This window comes from Epinephelus moara, chromosome 14, assembly GCF_006386435.1.
Source record: "Epinephelus moara isolate mb chromosome 14, YSFRI_EMoa_1.0, whole genome shotgun sequence".
NCBI lineage: Eukaryota > Metazoa > Chordata > Actinopteri > Perciformes > Serranidae > Epinephelus > Epinephelus moara.
Window position 1 is genome coordinate 13,581,514 of NC_065519.1, and position 15,249 is coordinate 13,596,762.

The 15,249-nt window shown below is 42.3% G+C and overlaps 1 protein-coding gene across 2 annotated transcripts in view; it reads left to right on the forward strand.

The window, feature by feature from the left end:
• The first annotated feature begins 10,153 nt into the window (after nucleotides 1-10,153).
• Nucleotides 10,154-15,249, forward strand: part of zgc:110158 (uncharacterized protein LOC553590 homolog) — a 64,618-nt gene continuing 59,522 nt past the window's right edge. Inside the window, exon 1 of one of the 2 annotated variants that reach the window (XM_050061640.1) lies at nucleotides 10,154-10,395. In XM_050061640.1, coding sequence (XP_049917597.1) covers nucleotides 10,340-10,395 — 56 coding nt within the window. In that variant the 5' untranslated portion in view covers nucleotides 10,154-10,339. The remainder of the gene's footprint in view (nucleotides 10,396-15,249) is intronic. The other variant, XM_050061639.1, reaches the window with a different exon arrangement.

The window sequence follows — 15,249 nt, forward strand, 5'->3', positions numbered from 1 at the left end:
TTTTATTAAATTTTTTCTCTTATATTATTTCCCCCCTCCCCGTCATAAAACATTTTTTGAATATTGCCCGGATGTAGATTATTTCTTGCTTTGTACATTATTATTATTATTATTGTTGTCTTTTATATTAATTGTATGGTATGTGGTATGTATGGATTCCTAACTTGGAAATTCTCTAGGTTAGGACCACTCTGTAATGGCTAAATTCTTATCCAAAGATAAAGTAGGATTTTCTTTTTCCAAACGCTATAGGAAACAAATTCTTTGATACCAGAATTCCTAAATATCATCCTACACCGAGATCTAACAGGATTTCAGACGTAGGACGTTTTTGTAACGAGGTTCCTGACCTCTAGATTGGGAAACACTAAAATATCCTCTATCAGGGATACTCAACTTACATTACCCGGGGGCCACTTTTGTAAAATGACAGGAGGTCAGGGGCCAGTCAGCAGCCCTGCACATGTACACAAGGGCGTTTCTAGGATGTGAGGACATTTGGGGCTCAGAATGGACGTCTCTCAAAAACCAAAACAAGCTGTTTTGTTGCTTTTATATGTACTTGGGCACGTTAAGCTGCTTTCACATCGTTGTGCTGTAACTTGTAGCCTCCAGTCAGTCAGGGAGGAGGGCGGCAGAGGGGAAGGGGTTTCGAACATTGCAGTAGGAGTATGAAGCAGTTGCTGCCCACATGATTTTCTGTGCCGCACATAGTTCACTGTGTTGAACTCCTGGCACTAGCCACCTGGCTTTTGGATGATCAGATAGAAGGGGGCGGGTATCAAGGAAGCAGAAAGATAATGTTGGTGTCTAAATATCTGCAGTTGTACAACTCAGTGTTAGCAACTTGTAAGGACAACTAGAAGCATTTCCACCAAACTTCAGATGACTTGTAGCCTTAATTGTCCAAATATGTATCCAAATCTTTGGTCATTTTGGTGATTTTTCATTGTCTTGCTGCAGTTTGCCAGAGTTAACATGGCGCCAAGCTGGCTTGCTCTTCAGTCAGTGACGTTCACTGAAGCACCTGCCTGTCATCACAGCCCTGGACTGTAGTCGCAGCAGCTGCTTGGAACAGGCAACGATCTTACGGGTAGCCAACTTAAAAAAAAATTCAGCTTCAACTTTATTTTGTCCCAGGAGGCCAATAAAATCACGTAAAAAGGCACGTATGAACACATAAGAATATACATGCACAACATTCAGGGGGAGCCAAATACAGTGAGCTGAGCCAGTTGCCAGGATGGTTATGAATCATTGTATTTTCCCTGTGAATTAGAAAATGGTTTGGGGGTCACCCAGAACCCTATTGGGGGTCAGATTAGGCCCATGTCTGTACGTTGAGAATCCTATCCTCTCCTATATATTGACCCCCTTACCCCAAAATAACACAGTAATAACAGAAAAAGTTGCCTCACTACATGGAGAATATTCATTTTAATTTACTCTCAGCTGGTTTTATGGATAATGATTCCCCCAAATGCCAACACTGTTCTTACATCTTCTCATTTTCTATAACAATGGTTTGGAATTTTGATTTACATTGACACAACACAAAGCAGATCTTTTATTTTATTTTATTACCCCTAACTCACAAAGGGAAAAGCCTGTTTTTACAAAAGAATATGGAGGGGGAGAAGGAAGGAAGTGATTGCTAAGTGCTGGAACAGGTCCCACATCTCTCTTAGAAGCCAATGAGCTCTGATAGAGAAATTCCAACAAACCGGCTGATTGGCGCTGCAAAGGATGCCATTCAATTAGAAATGAACATGTGAATGGAATGCTTCTGAGAGGGATCTGGAGTGATGAAAAATACAGGTTTGGCATGATTGAGCTCAAACCTGTTTGGGGGATTGCTCATGTGTGCCTTTGTGTATATGTGTGTGTGTGCACTCTCCCTGATAGGATAGGGGCTTCGTTAGGGTAATTACAGCTTTGCTATGTAAATAAGCCTGTCATAGAGGAGAGAGACACACCCACCTCTTTTTCAGACCCAATTAACCTAACTCCCCTGGAATTTACATAGCTAACAATCTACAGCACACACACACACACACACACACACACACACACACACACACACACACACACACACACACACACACACACAAAATCTGTTCCAGCACTACTGCATGTATACTTGTATACACTTTATTTAAGCACAAATACACTTAAATGTGCATTTGTGTGTGCACCAAACTTTCTCTTCTCTCACAGAGCCATTCTTAGACACCAGGCAGCGCAGTGTGTGTGTGTGTGTGTGTGTGTGTGTGTGTGTGTGTTCTTGTTCGATCCAGGTCGAGGCGGTAGACTACAGCCAGGTGATATCTGAATGCATAAGGCATCACCCCGGGCTAACTGGCTGCTGGAGCTGTGGTGAGCAGCATCTATCATCTCAGGCCGCTGATGAATGTCTGTCCTGAGTGGCTCTGTGGCATAGTGAGGGGAGCACAGAGTGCACGAAATGACTCATGGTGGAAGGAGAAGGGAGGAGGAGGAGGAGGAGGAGGAGGAGGAGGAGGAGGGGAAGGAGTGGAGGGGGGGATGAGGGAGAAGGGCGCAAGGGAGAGGAAAAGCAACGAGGTAGAGGATGAGAGAAAAGAGTGGGAGTGATGAAGAATGAGAATGTAGGAGATAAAGATGGAGAGAAAATCAGAATATACAATAAGACTGTAAGAATGGAAAGGATGGAGATCCATTGGGAAGAGTGAAGGTGCTGGAGGAGAGGAGGAGAGAGGTGAGGAGTCAGAAGAAGAAGGAAGAACGCAGCGTGGAGAAGCACGAGCGTAAGCAGGAGGAGAAGTGGGGAGGGATAGAGATGAAGGATGTTGGTGCACGAGGAAGAACAGAGGGAGATAGTGGCGAGAAGGCAGGAAAGTGGGTCAGAGGAGAGGACGACGATGTGGAAGAGAAGGAAGAAGAGAGTGATGAGGCGAGATGGAGAGAGAGATACCAGAGGGAGAAGCAGGAGAGGGATCATAATGGAAGTTTGGAGGGCAGCGTTGCCAGGTGCCGAACACCAAACAATAAACCAAAGAGTATGAATCTGTGCCGTGCTTCAGGACACACTGTGCATGTAAGCAAACTGGTTACAGGTACAACATGGACTTTGTGAACTACAGTCACAGAGAGTTTAAAAGAGGTTGTGAGAGTCTCATGAGAACTCAGTAGAGATGTGATTGCATTATTTAGGGCAGATCCAGGGTCAGTTAATATACCTGTTATACATTATTGACAGAGTACAGTGTACAAAGAATAATCAGGCTAAATCAGCTTCATGTGATTTCACTATTGTGTGTGTGTGTGTGTGTGTGTGTGTGTGGGGGGGGGGGGGTAGTGCAAATTTTAACAGAATTTCCAAAAGAAAATGCAAATTAATGCGCGTCTTCATCCTCAGCCATGATATGAGTATTAGAAGTTGGTTCACTGAGACAAACAGCTTGTGCTGCTTCAGTTGGGTGCCACTGAAACAAAGGGCGTAGGTTTTGTTTCAACATTGGGGTAGACATATATAAAATGGGAGTTTGGGGTCCTCTGCCAGAAAATTTGGAGCATCAAACATTTAATTTCTGACATTCTAGTGAATTTTTATGCTACAATTTTGCCTATTCTGCATCAATTTATGATGCATTGTTAATTTTGTCAAAATAAAAGTCCTCTGCTACCCTCATGTACTACTTCTTAAATATCGAGAGGAATGTGTCACTATTGCAGAGGAAGAGGGCACAGTTACATGCAACACATTCTCACTCCGACCTTGTCACATATTGACGTTTGGTCATGGACTTTCCACGTCCACATAATACGTGCAAGGTACCCTGGGTGCGTCGGTTGTTGACGTTCTGGGACATCGTACCCTGGGTGCGTCGGTTGTTGACGTTCTGGGACATCGTGTCAAGTTCTACCTGTTTCATGCATTGGCTTCTTTTAAAATACACTTCTGTTTTCACAGGAAATTTACTGTTTACATACAGTCTCTTTCAAAATAAATGCACGTGGTTAGGTTTAGGAAAAAAGAACAGGGTTTGGCTTTATAATCCTATAGGACACCAACACTGCTCTCTCGGGTGACAGTCGGTGTTTGTTGGACCCATCCACTGCCCCTCTCGCCCGCCCCACTCGGACTTTCGCCGTCTTAACTTTCGTCCTTGTCCCGCAGCGTTTCCCCCTTTATCATGCTAACATTAAAGGACGCCTTTTTTCGTTGGTTTCTGATGCCACAAGCTGCCCAAGCGCCAGATTTTGATGACTTTGACTTCGAGTGAGACTAGGCTTTTATATGATGCAATTAGAGGAAGAAGATATACTTTCTTTATCCCAAGAGGAACTTCAGTTTTTTCACTCTTTTGTTATATATACACACACAGGCCTGAAATACACACACATGCACAAACAGGACCTATACATGCATTTCAGTCAGAAACACTTAAGTCAAAGAAAACTTTATTTCCATTTGCAGTATCATATTTGGTGGTATGGCTCTGTTCTGGGGCCTCTCTGCTTTTCCTCAGGCCTACACAGAAAGCCTCTTCCACGCACCTACATAGAAAGCATAAGGCAGAGAGAGCACACCTCTCTGCCCTTCCACACGCCTATGTAGAAAGCCTTAAGGCGGAGAGAGCACACCTCTCTGCCCTTCCATGCACCTACATGGAAAGCCTAAGGCAGGGAGAGCAGCAGCAAAGACCCCCCAGGAACAGAACAGAGCAGCATCAATGACAAACAGAAATGACATTGATAAGTCAGACACAGCATGAAAAGGAGGAGCTGGGGTGGAGGCGGGTTGCAAAGCAGCTTGCAGAGGAAGCAGCAACAGTAGGCATGCCAGAGCAGTTTAAATAGGGCGTCCTGAATGAGATCCACCAATTGGTTGCATAGAAAGGAACCACAGAAAACCGGTAAAACCTCAAATGGTGGACAACATGATGAAAATTTGGCATTTATGTTTGTTTTGTGTATTAAATTTATCACTCCACACACATCTGATGTTTTTGTCTGCCCCTGTTTTGGTTTCATTTATTTACACTTTATTGCACTTTGTCTCATTTTGTTTTTATTAATACTTCAACTTTTCCACTTCAGCCAAGCGTAAAAAAGTTTGTTGCATTATTAGTTTTTTTCTGAATTTTCTCCATTTCCATTCCGATTTCTCATATCCAAATTGAAAATCCAAATAAAAACAGGTTGAGGAAATGCACTTAATGGTATGATGAATTTATTGCATAATTTTTAATTTTTAGACTTATCTGTTGTTGCACAAATACAGTTATTATGTGTAACTGCCAACAACACTGTTGGAAGGGGGTATTGTTAGAGTATGATGGATGGACAGGAATGACGCAAGTGTACAAAACACTAACAACCTTATCTGCTCATCTGCATTTGATAAAACAGGAAGCGGAGAGAAAGAGAAAGCACACAGCGATGCTGCTTGTGTTTATTCTGTGCAAAGAAGGAAGAGCCAGTGTTCCCGGGATCATTGGGTTCTTGGATCAATACTGGTGCTATGATGAGACAGTGATAGAGTTTGTGGTCTAGAGCTTAAAAGATACCTACACCATCACTTTCTCTCATTCTCCTTCTCTCTGGGAGCTCACGAGCCGGCTAAATTTGAAGATGCGTGTTGGATTCATTGTTTTGGCCTTCTGTCCACACTGTGACGTTTTCACACCTGAATATGGTTTGAAGGTGGTCTCCAGAGTGGATACATATGAAAATGACGGCATCACATTTTAGAGTGGATTGGGAAACCAGCTCTTAGAAAATGACGGCATAAGGTGTGTGTCCACATAGTTTTTTTCCGCAGAAAAACGGTAGCAGGGTGCGGGGCTTTGTTTCCATGACTACAATATCTTGACACTAACGTTAGCTAGGTAGCTAACGTAACGTTACATTAAAAGAGGGCTGAATACACAGTTAACAATAAGCTTACAAAGAGTACAGTCATAAAAGCACAACACTCACTAGCAACACCGATCTGCTCCCACAAATGGACTTCTCTGTCTTCGTTATGACAATAACCTAGATAAAGAAGTGGCAGTGACATCACCAGCGCCTTTCTGAAAAGTTCACATATGTAGCCTATAAGCCTGTTCTGACCCTTGAACCCTCACCAGGTTGACATGGAATCTGCGCCCACCAAATTCCAAAATTGCTGCAGATTTTCCACAGATTTTAAAAAATAAATAAATATTGTCTATCACAGTGGTTCCCAACTTGTCTAGCCCGAGTCAATATTTGTCCTTGGTCATTAGTTCAAGGTCCACACAGTTTAATAGTTTTTCATACTTGTGACTGGCCATGTTGTTGAGCTACTTCGCTCGGTCTGATTTACACTCTCTACAGCATGAAACAGCATTTCAAAATAAAAGCTTGTGCTGGAAATTCACTACGTCAAAATAAAGTGTGTTTTTTACAAACTTCACACGTTCACAAGTGACTTGAGGTCCATTCAGAATGGACCTGTGACCCACTTTTGGACCACGACCCACCAGTTGGGAACCACTAGTCTGTCACATTACAAACAAAAATCCTGTACGCTAAATTCCGTAGATTTTCTTTCTTGATCACTGCTGAAAACTGTAAGAAAAAAAGCACAGAGGCGCAACAATGATTTGTTGAAAATCTATTAAGGTTTGGGGTGCCAGGTTGAGCAGGCTGTGTCCTTGTCGCAGCAGCAGCGGGTTCAATTCCAACCCATGGCTCCTTGCTGAATATCATCATACTCTCTTTCCCCCTTACACGCTAAAGCTGTCTTATCAATAAAGGCAAAAAAAAAAAAGACCATTAACGAGAGTCTTTCAATCACTATTCTATGCTGATTTAGTTTTCTGAAAACAGACATTTTATTCGGATAAAGATGAGGACATTTATCGTAATTTCTTGTTTTGGCAAGAAGATAAATACTAAAAAAATTGTTAAAATGGTGGTGTGGACGCATGTCATTTCACGTTTTTAAATTTAGAAGGTTTAGTGTGGATGTGGTCTGAAACCGAAATATTAAAAAATTCAAAGTGCACAATCAGACGATGACATTCAACGCCATTTAATGTTTTGGCGTGGAGGTAATTATTAAAAAAAATCATTATAAAAATGGTGATGTGGACATGTTTTGTTTTCATGTTTTTAAATTTAGCTGGTTTAGTGTGGACGTGGTCTGAAACCCAGATATTAAAAAATTAAAAGTGCACAACCTTATGAGGACATTTAACATCATTTATTGTTCGGGCACGGAGAGAATAACTAAAAAAAAAACCAAAACATTATAACAAATGATGGTGTGAATGCGTCTTGTTTTTAAGTTTCTAAATTTAGCCACTTTAGTGTGGACATGGTCCAGATATTAAGAAATTAAACATCATTTATTGTTTTGGTGTGGAGGTCATTACTAAAAAAATCATTATAAAAAATGGTGTGTGTGGACATGTGTTGTTTTCACATTTTTAAATTTAGCCGGTTTAGTGTGGACACGGTCTGAAACTCAAATATTAAGAAATTAAAATTGCACAATTAGACCTGGACATTTAATGTCATTTATTGTTTTGGCATGGAGATAATTATTTAAAAAAGATAATTATAAAAAAAGGTGTGAACGTGTTGTTTTCAATATTTTAAATTTAGCTGGTTTAGTGTGGACGTGATGTGAAACCCAAATATTAAAAAATTAAATGTCATTTATTGTTTTGGTGTGGAGGTAATTACTAAAAAAATTATTATAAAAAATGGTGGTGTGGCCGTGTGTCCTTTTCATGTTTTAAATTTAGCCATATTAGTGTGGATGTGGTCTGAAACCCAAATATTAGAAAATTAAAGGTGCACAACCAGACCAGTTACTGTTGATTATTCTGTGTTTATGTTCATGTAATTCTACCAAGTTATTCCACATACAATAGATAAACAAAACAACAAAGAAAATGGCTGAAGGAAGAAAACATTCCAAGGTATTTTTCTAAACTCTGTCTTGGTTTGCGTTTGTGTGAGACTGTGTCTTTAAGTACGATTAAATGAAGACATAATCGCTTGTAAAACCAAATTACTGTAGCATCTTTCAGTACATCTGTGTTGCTTTTGTTGTTACATACACTATTACCAAGGTGAATTATTAGCATTTATAAAGATAGCACTCCTCACTCCTGTTCATTCTCTGTATTATCCCTCTATTCTTTTATATGCAGCCTGCTCATCATGTTTGTATTCTAATGTGAAAAAACAAGCTCTGCCACACACATACAGAAATACATTTTCTCTCTTTCGCTCACTCTGTCTCTCACATACACACAAATACATGCGCTCGTCTCCACACACACACACACACACACACACACACACACACACGACGGTGTGCGCACAAATACACACACACACGCAGACAGTCAGCTGTGCCCTTCCCACAGCTAGTAGCATGAAAACAGAACACACTGCCTGTCCCTGCCTTACACACATATACACACACACACACACACACACACACACACATGTGTGCACACAAACTCTGCAACTGCCCTCTACACACTCTTAAAGGGACATGACACAGACTTATACTTCGCTACCGAGAACCAACGGCATACCTGGACACTGAAAAACATGTACAGCCATTGTAGTACACTATGTTATAATGGTCTTTATTAACATGTTGTGTGACACTAGCAAACTGTTTATAAAAAGAGCATAGGGTGATTTGTATGAATTGTTTGGGGGTCACTCACATATTGAGAAGTAAATCCTTGTGTTAGTTTTTAATGACGAGGTACCAAAATATGAGCCTACAATGAATTTACTCCAAGAAATGGGTGCATGATGTTCAGTAATGGTTCCATATAGTATTATACTCTCATCGTTCTGTTCATCAGTGGTCAGTGTGTGTGTTTACAGCTTGAATAAAATGATATAGAGTAAGAGTAATAGTACACAAGGCCATAAATATACTGTAATGTAGTTGAGCAGCAGTTGTGCTGTGGTGTAGTGTACTATATCTAAAGAAATGTGACATTTAAATTAGGTAAATGGAAAGACCACCTTAAAATCGAGACAATGAATGTTGGTTTAAATCTGCTATTTGGTAAAAACGAAAAGTTAAGAGCTACAAAGAAAACTCTTAAACATGGATATGATGGCCTTAAAAACAGTTTCAAACGATTAAACGGCAGCGAGGATAAAAAAAAAAAAGCTAAGTCAATGCTAAGATTCTATAACATCTTCTTCCTCGTCTTCTTCCAAGAACACGTCAAATAGATATGTTTTTGACCTCAGACCTCGTGTAGACAGAGTGAAATCTATGCTTTAAACACAAATTAGATGAAAAAGCAAAATAAAATTGTTGCGTAATAGGTAAATAAAATGCTTCCTCAATTCATGGGGAACCTTTGTCATCTCTGTTAGGACCCTTTGTAGTTACTAGACCCCAGTTTGGAAACCATTAGTCTCGTATTGCATTAATAAAACACAACAAATCTACATATGGGTGTCTGTTTGCAGCTGTATTATCAACTTCATTCATTTATTTTCCGTAACCACTTATCCTGTTTGGGGTTGTGGCTGACACTGGGTGAGAGGCGGGGTACGCCATGGACAGGTCTCCAGACTATCACAGGGCTGGATATTGTGTATATCATCAACTTAATGACCTCAATCAGTGGTGTGCGCAGACTGTCTGAGGGTCAGGGGTGAAAGTTAATCAAGAGGCACCTTGTGTATGTGGTGTAAGGGGAACTGATTGTAGCTGTACTGGGGTTGTACTCTAGGGCAGGTGCTTGGGTGAACACAGTGGCATGTTGGAGGCAAACCGGTACACCAAGGTGGTCATCTGGGCCAATGAAGTGCCATGCTTGTGTGACATCAGGGCAAAAATGAAGCGTTTAAATGTACTTATATGATGCAGGTGTATGTACCCTGGTGGAATAAAGGTTTTAAAATAGTATTTGGCATTGTACATGAACACAGATGCAATGTAAGGCCTGAACTTGAAGGCCTCCAGAAGAAAACTTGAACTTGAGCGAAGTCGACAAAAACTGAGACACTGTCGCTTTAAGAAGCCCCCACCCTCTCACAACAGGGGGGGCGTGAGCTGAATCCAGGAACAGCGATTGAAAAAAAAAAAAAAAAAAAAAAAAGCTCCACCAGTGGACTGTTTCAAGTTCCCCCCCGGCTGAAACCCTGCCTGATTTGTGGGCAATGTTGGGGATGTAGAAAAAAAAAAGGAAACCGGAGCAAAGAGAGAGCGCAAGGGAGAGATAGGGAGACAACACTAACTGGGTAGCTATGGAGATAGTAGGTTTTCCTGGTAGCTTTCTTTGACAGGTGTCGAGTGGGATAAAACAAAGTATCAGAAACAGCCTCCAAGATGTACGGCAAGGGCAAAGGAGCTGTGGTCCCCTCCGATAGCCAAGCGAGAGAAAAGTAAGTAAATTATTGCACTGTCACAACACTGAATCCAGCCAACAAGAGTGTGCTAGGTAGCTAAACTTGCTAACTGATGCGAGACACCTCAGTCACTTCTGCAGGCATGTCCAGCCAGCTCCTGTTTTTATAACACACAAAAGTGATGCTGGTGTAGTTTAATCGCTGTGTTCTCCACTTTGCGTGTCGCGGTGCCTCTTGCATCCTCCAACTATACACACTCACACACAGAGGCATGGCTGCTAAGTTAGCCCCCAAGCTGCTAAGCTACCCTGCCAGTTTCACTCTTGTTTCTAATTCAAAACAAAAGAGTGGCTGTTCTTGCGACTAAAGTTGCACCCGCGACTCCAAGTAAGAGGTGTTGCTGCACGTGTTTTGCAGCTTTAACGCTTAAAAAAATGTGCACCCAGTGTTAAAATGTGTGAGGAGCAAATGGATGTTGGGGGGGATCCCACTTTTGAGTTGCATCTCGCCCCAGCGCGAGGAACAATGCATTTGGGTTGGAGTGACGCTGTGCATTGTAGCTAGCTGGCTTTTGTGTGTCGCCCCCTTCGCTGAAAGCAGCAGCAGGTAAAAATAGAATACAGCTGTTTGGAGCTTTGGAACGTGGGGGACGCGTTCTAGAACTGCTGCCCCGCGTTCTAGAACGCGATACTCCGAACGCGCGTGCTACATTGTATCCATGTGTGCGTTCCGGGGCAGCGGAGAGCCATCCGCCGCTACCTCTGCTGCTGCTGCTGCTGCTACAGTGCGAGCTCCGCTGTTGCTGCAAGGAGAGCTGCTGCCCCATAACTTTTGTGGCCCGTACTGATTTCCCTCAGTCACCCCGAGTTGTGCGAACGAGTCCCGGGGTAGACTGCTTCCAACTGCCGCCGGTGCTGGCTCCAGCACACCAAACGCTGGCTCTATCGGTGGCTGTTTTGTCAGGGAAGCTTGGGTTGTGGTGTTAGCTTGTGGAGCTGTAGCCCTCCAATCCCTTTGTCTGCACGCCACCGTCTCGTTGCCTGTTGTTCGCTCAGGAGGAGACACACGCCGCCACTTTTACTTGCAGTTATCATGCATTATTATTAAATAAATCTAAAAATGTGAATGCAACTTCTGTGCATCAATTCAGAAATTAAAGCTAGCATCTGCAGGGACTCCCTTTGCTCATACTTCTAACAAAGCAACCCAAGAGCTGCTTGCATGAAACTTTCTAGATGTAATTGCTGCAGAGTGCTGTTTTATTTTAAAGGGTAATGTTAGCTCACAGGTGAACGCTTACAGCTTCACCCCTCACACTGAACTCTAGCAAATGCTCACCCTGCCTGGCTGGACCAGTCAGCACACAGGGGGAACTGGAGTGGGACAGAGTTGTCAGACTCATGTGTATGTTTGCGTGAAGATCAGCAGGCGCCTCATTACCTTAAGCTCACAGCTTCACAGCTCCCCCCCCTCTTTGCCGTGTTGTCGCTGTGAACCCACAATCTTTACTCATCTGCCTCCTAACTCTCACTTCCCATCCTTTGCTTCTCCTCAAAGTCCTCATCCCCCCTTCGCTTCGCTGTTGAATTATTGAGACAGACTGAAGCAGCTGCTCTCAGCTTTGCGTCAGAGTTGAGAGAGACGGAGGAGAAAAGAAAGGAAGAGACAGAAGAGAGAGGGAGATATGGTGGGCAGGCTCATCCATGTTTAAAGAGGGGGTTTTGTCGCGAGCCTCGGGCAGGATGTCAGGTGTGCCGGTGGTGTACGTCAGGGAGGTTTCTCTCTGGATGTGGGCTCGCTGGCGTCCCATCTCGGGAGGTCAGGAGGTCTCCTCAAGTGGTAACTTTTGTTTCAGCAAGTCCGGCGATATGGTGTAGAACTTTGGCATCAGGTCATGTAACCATAAAAACCAGGGATTAAGAATTGCCGGAGCTGCTGCTCAGATATTTCACCTCGCCTTATGAATATAATTTCACATTCAGCCTGTCAGGAACGACCACTCCTTTCCTCCTTTCCCCCTCCATCCTGACTTGACTGCTCCTCTGATCCCCCCCTGTACCACCTACTGTTTCTTCCTCTATAAAAATGGGGCATGCCCCCTCTTCTGTTCCAGTCCAAACTAATTTCTCTCCTCTCCCTTTACTCCACTATCCTACAGCTGCTCCCTCTTCCTCTCCTCCTCCTCCTCAAACTTCTCTTCCTTTTCTATGAGCTAGCGTCGGAGCTTTAATAATGCAGTAGGCCAGGTGCACGCACACGCAGCCCCTTTTGCAACCCACACAAAAACACACATACACACACCACACATAAAAATTTCATTGAAGGCCTCGGGGGGGGGGGGGGGGGGGTGGGATCTGCAGTGTGATCCTCATATCCCCAGACATAAGACCGAGTCCTTAACTATTTCCTTCTTGTAGTCCGACTCTTATAGAAAGCTGCACGTGTGTTGAACAAGCCAGTAAACCTGCAGTGAGCAGGGAGATGCAAACAGTATCAATATTTGAAGCGCTGCTCACCGTGTCTTAAAGCTTCCTGTGAGCCTTTTGCCAGGTATTTCAAAACTGTCAGATTCAGTATAGATGCATGGGATCTATATGTGTTAAGCGTGATCAGTAAACAGCAAAGTGCAGAGGTAAAATAACGATCTGTGTGTGTGTGCTGTGCAGATGTGTGGCCCAATACTAGACTGACCCGCAAGTGGCAGTGACTTACACTCTACACCAGCGGTCACAGAGAGCTTTGTGACCTACAAATTGCTAGGAGCCTCAGAAAGTGGTCAGATTCCCCTGGCTAAAAGCAGCGTGAGTGTGTGTGTGTCTTAGCAGAACTGCAGTCTTTAGCCTCTTAAGAGCATCGGTCATTTGTACAACAGCCAATCTGTCCCACTGTCTGTGTTGAATTAGGCGAGCCGACGCAGCCAGGATGTGTTCTCGCTGTTAGATAAGTTATTGTTGTGCAGTTTGCTGGATGCGTTTAGAGTTGAATAATATCAACCAGTTTAAATCACTCCGGGAAGTTTACAATTCTGCTTCTGCTTTGTTTGTTTGTTCATGTGGATGTCTGCCTGCTCATGTATGTTTTCTTATCTCGGTGACTATCTGCAAGAGGGGAACACCCTCAGCTATTTATTACCTTACGAGCAGGACGGCCCGCTCTACACACACAGAAATGCACGCACTCCGCTGCACGTTTCAATCTTCCATCACTACTAAACAGGAAGGCCATGTTTGCTAAATGCACGTTCAACCTGCGATGGCCCCGTTCGTATTGTAGACTTGTGTTGCACTTTAATCTGTGGTCAACAGATTGTTTATTGAGACTCACGTATGGATACATGTCACAAATAAACTATAGCATTACAAAGAATTACAAAAATACCAAGCAGAGTTTCGGTGTCTGTTCTCTCTGGATGCTCTGTCTCTCTTATATATAGCCTTTACTTAATGAGATAAAACTCTTATTGAGATTAAAAATATCTTTCAAGAGCAACCTGGCAAAGAGAGCAGCGTACACATTGTTACAACAATGAACATAATACACACCACAAATGAGCAAGCACAACTTCCTGTTAAAATGCAACACAAAATATCAGTTAAAATACATAAATGTACAATTTTCTAAAGTAATTCAAGTTAAATTTGTGCAGCAATCACATCGACCAATAGTGCTATTTTCTCGATTCTTCAAAAATAAACTTAAATTCCCCCATAGTAATCAGCTCCGACAATTTCAGGTCCTTCTGTAAATTATTCCAGGAAGAAGGTGCGGCGTATTTAAAAGCCTTTTTGCCTTGTTCTATTCTTGCACTTTATCTTTTCTCTTTTTTTTAGGGCTGTCAAGTGATTAAAAATTACATTCTTAATCAAAATTAATCGCATACATCAATTTTTGCTGTGGAAGTATTTCAAAAGATTCAATTCAAATGAATTTTGGAAGATGTGTCGTAGTGAAACATCTGGATTTTGGACACAATTGTCCCTGGTCTACCACTGAAACAAGTCTGCAGTCTATTGCAATCCATTTTGCAAGGGATTTAGTCGGTCACAGGTAGATTTACTTGGTTTGCGTCTGAACGCCTGGTCAAGTGTGGCTTAACAAGGCTGGCTGTTAGCAGTAGCATCAGAGGCTGTGCTAGCTTGGACCTCTGGGTTCGCTGCTAAATGCTTTGCGTTGTGGTGATATTTCAGGCTTAAACTACCTTGATGGGATAAAGATTCCTTATTATAGAAATTGCAGAGAATGGTGCTCCTATCAACAGTTCCATCTTGGCGTTTTTTAAATGTTAACATTCCATCAATTGATTAATTTATCTAAAGAAATACGTTATTTTGACAGCCTTACTTTTTTGTAAATAAGTAGGGGAGTAACTTAAATGATATTCAAATATCCATAACTTTAAATGAATATTTCATCCATAAAATAATACAAACATTCAATTCAGTACAGTGCTGTTTGACTTTTGCTCAGCCCCGTTCAAAAGTAGGGCTTCAACTTACGATTAGTGTCATTCTCAATAATCTGTAGAATATTTTCTCGATTGATTGTTCAGTTGTTTGGTCTATAAAATGTCAGAAAATGATGTAAAACGTCAATCCGTGTTTCTCAAAGCCCAAGATGACGTCTTCTAATGTCTTGTTTTGTCCTAAACCTAAGGTACTCAGTTTATTGGCATGGAGAAATCAAGAAACTAGAAAATATTCACGTTTAAGCAGCCAGGATGAGAGAATTTTTCTTAAAATTAACTAAAAACCAATTCATCCATTATCAGGTTAGTTGGCGATTAATTTAACAGTTGAATGGATTAATCATTGCAGCCTTAGTCAGAAGGATGGGTCAGGTCAGATCTCTGCCTTGACCCATTCAACCACTGTCCGTCTGAAAAGGGGTCCA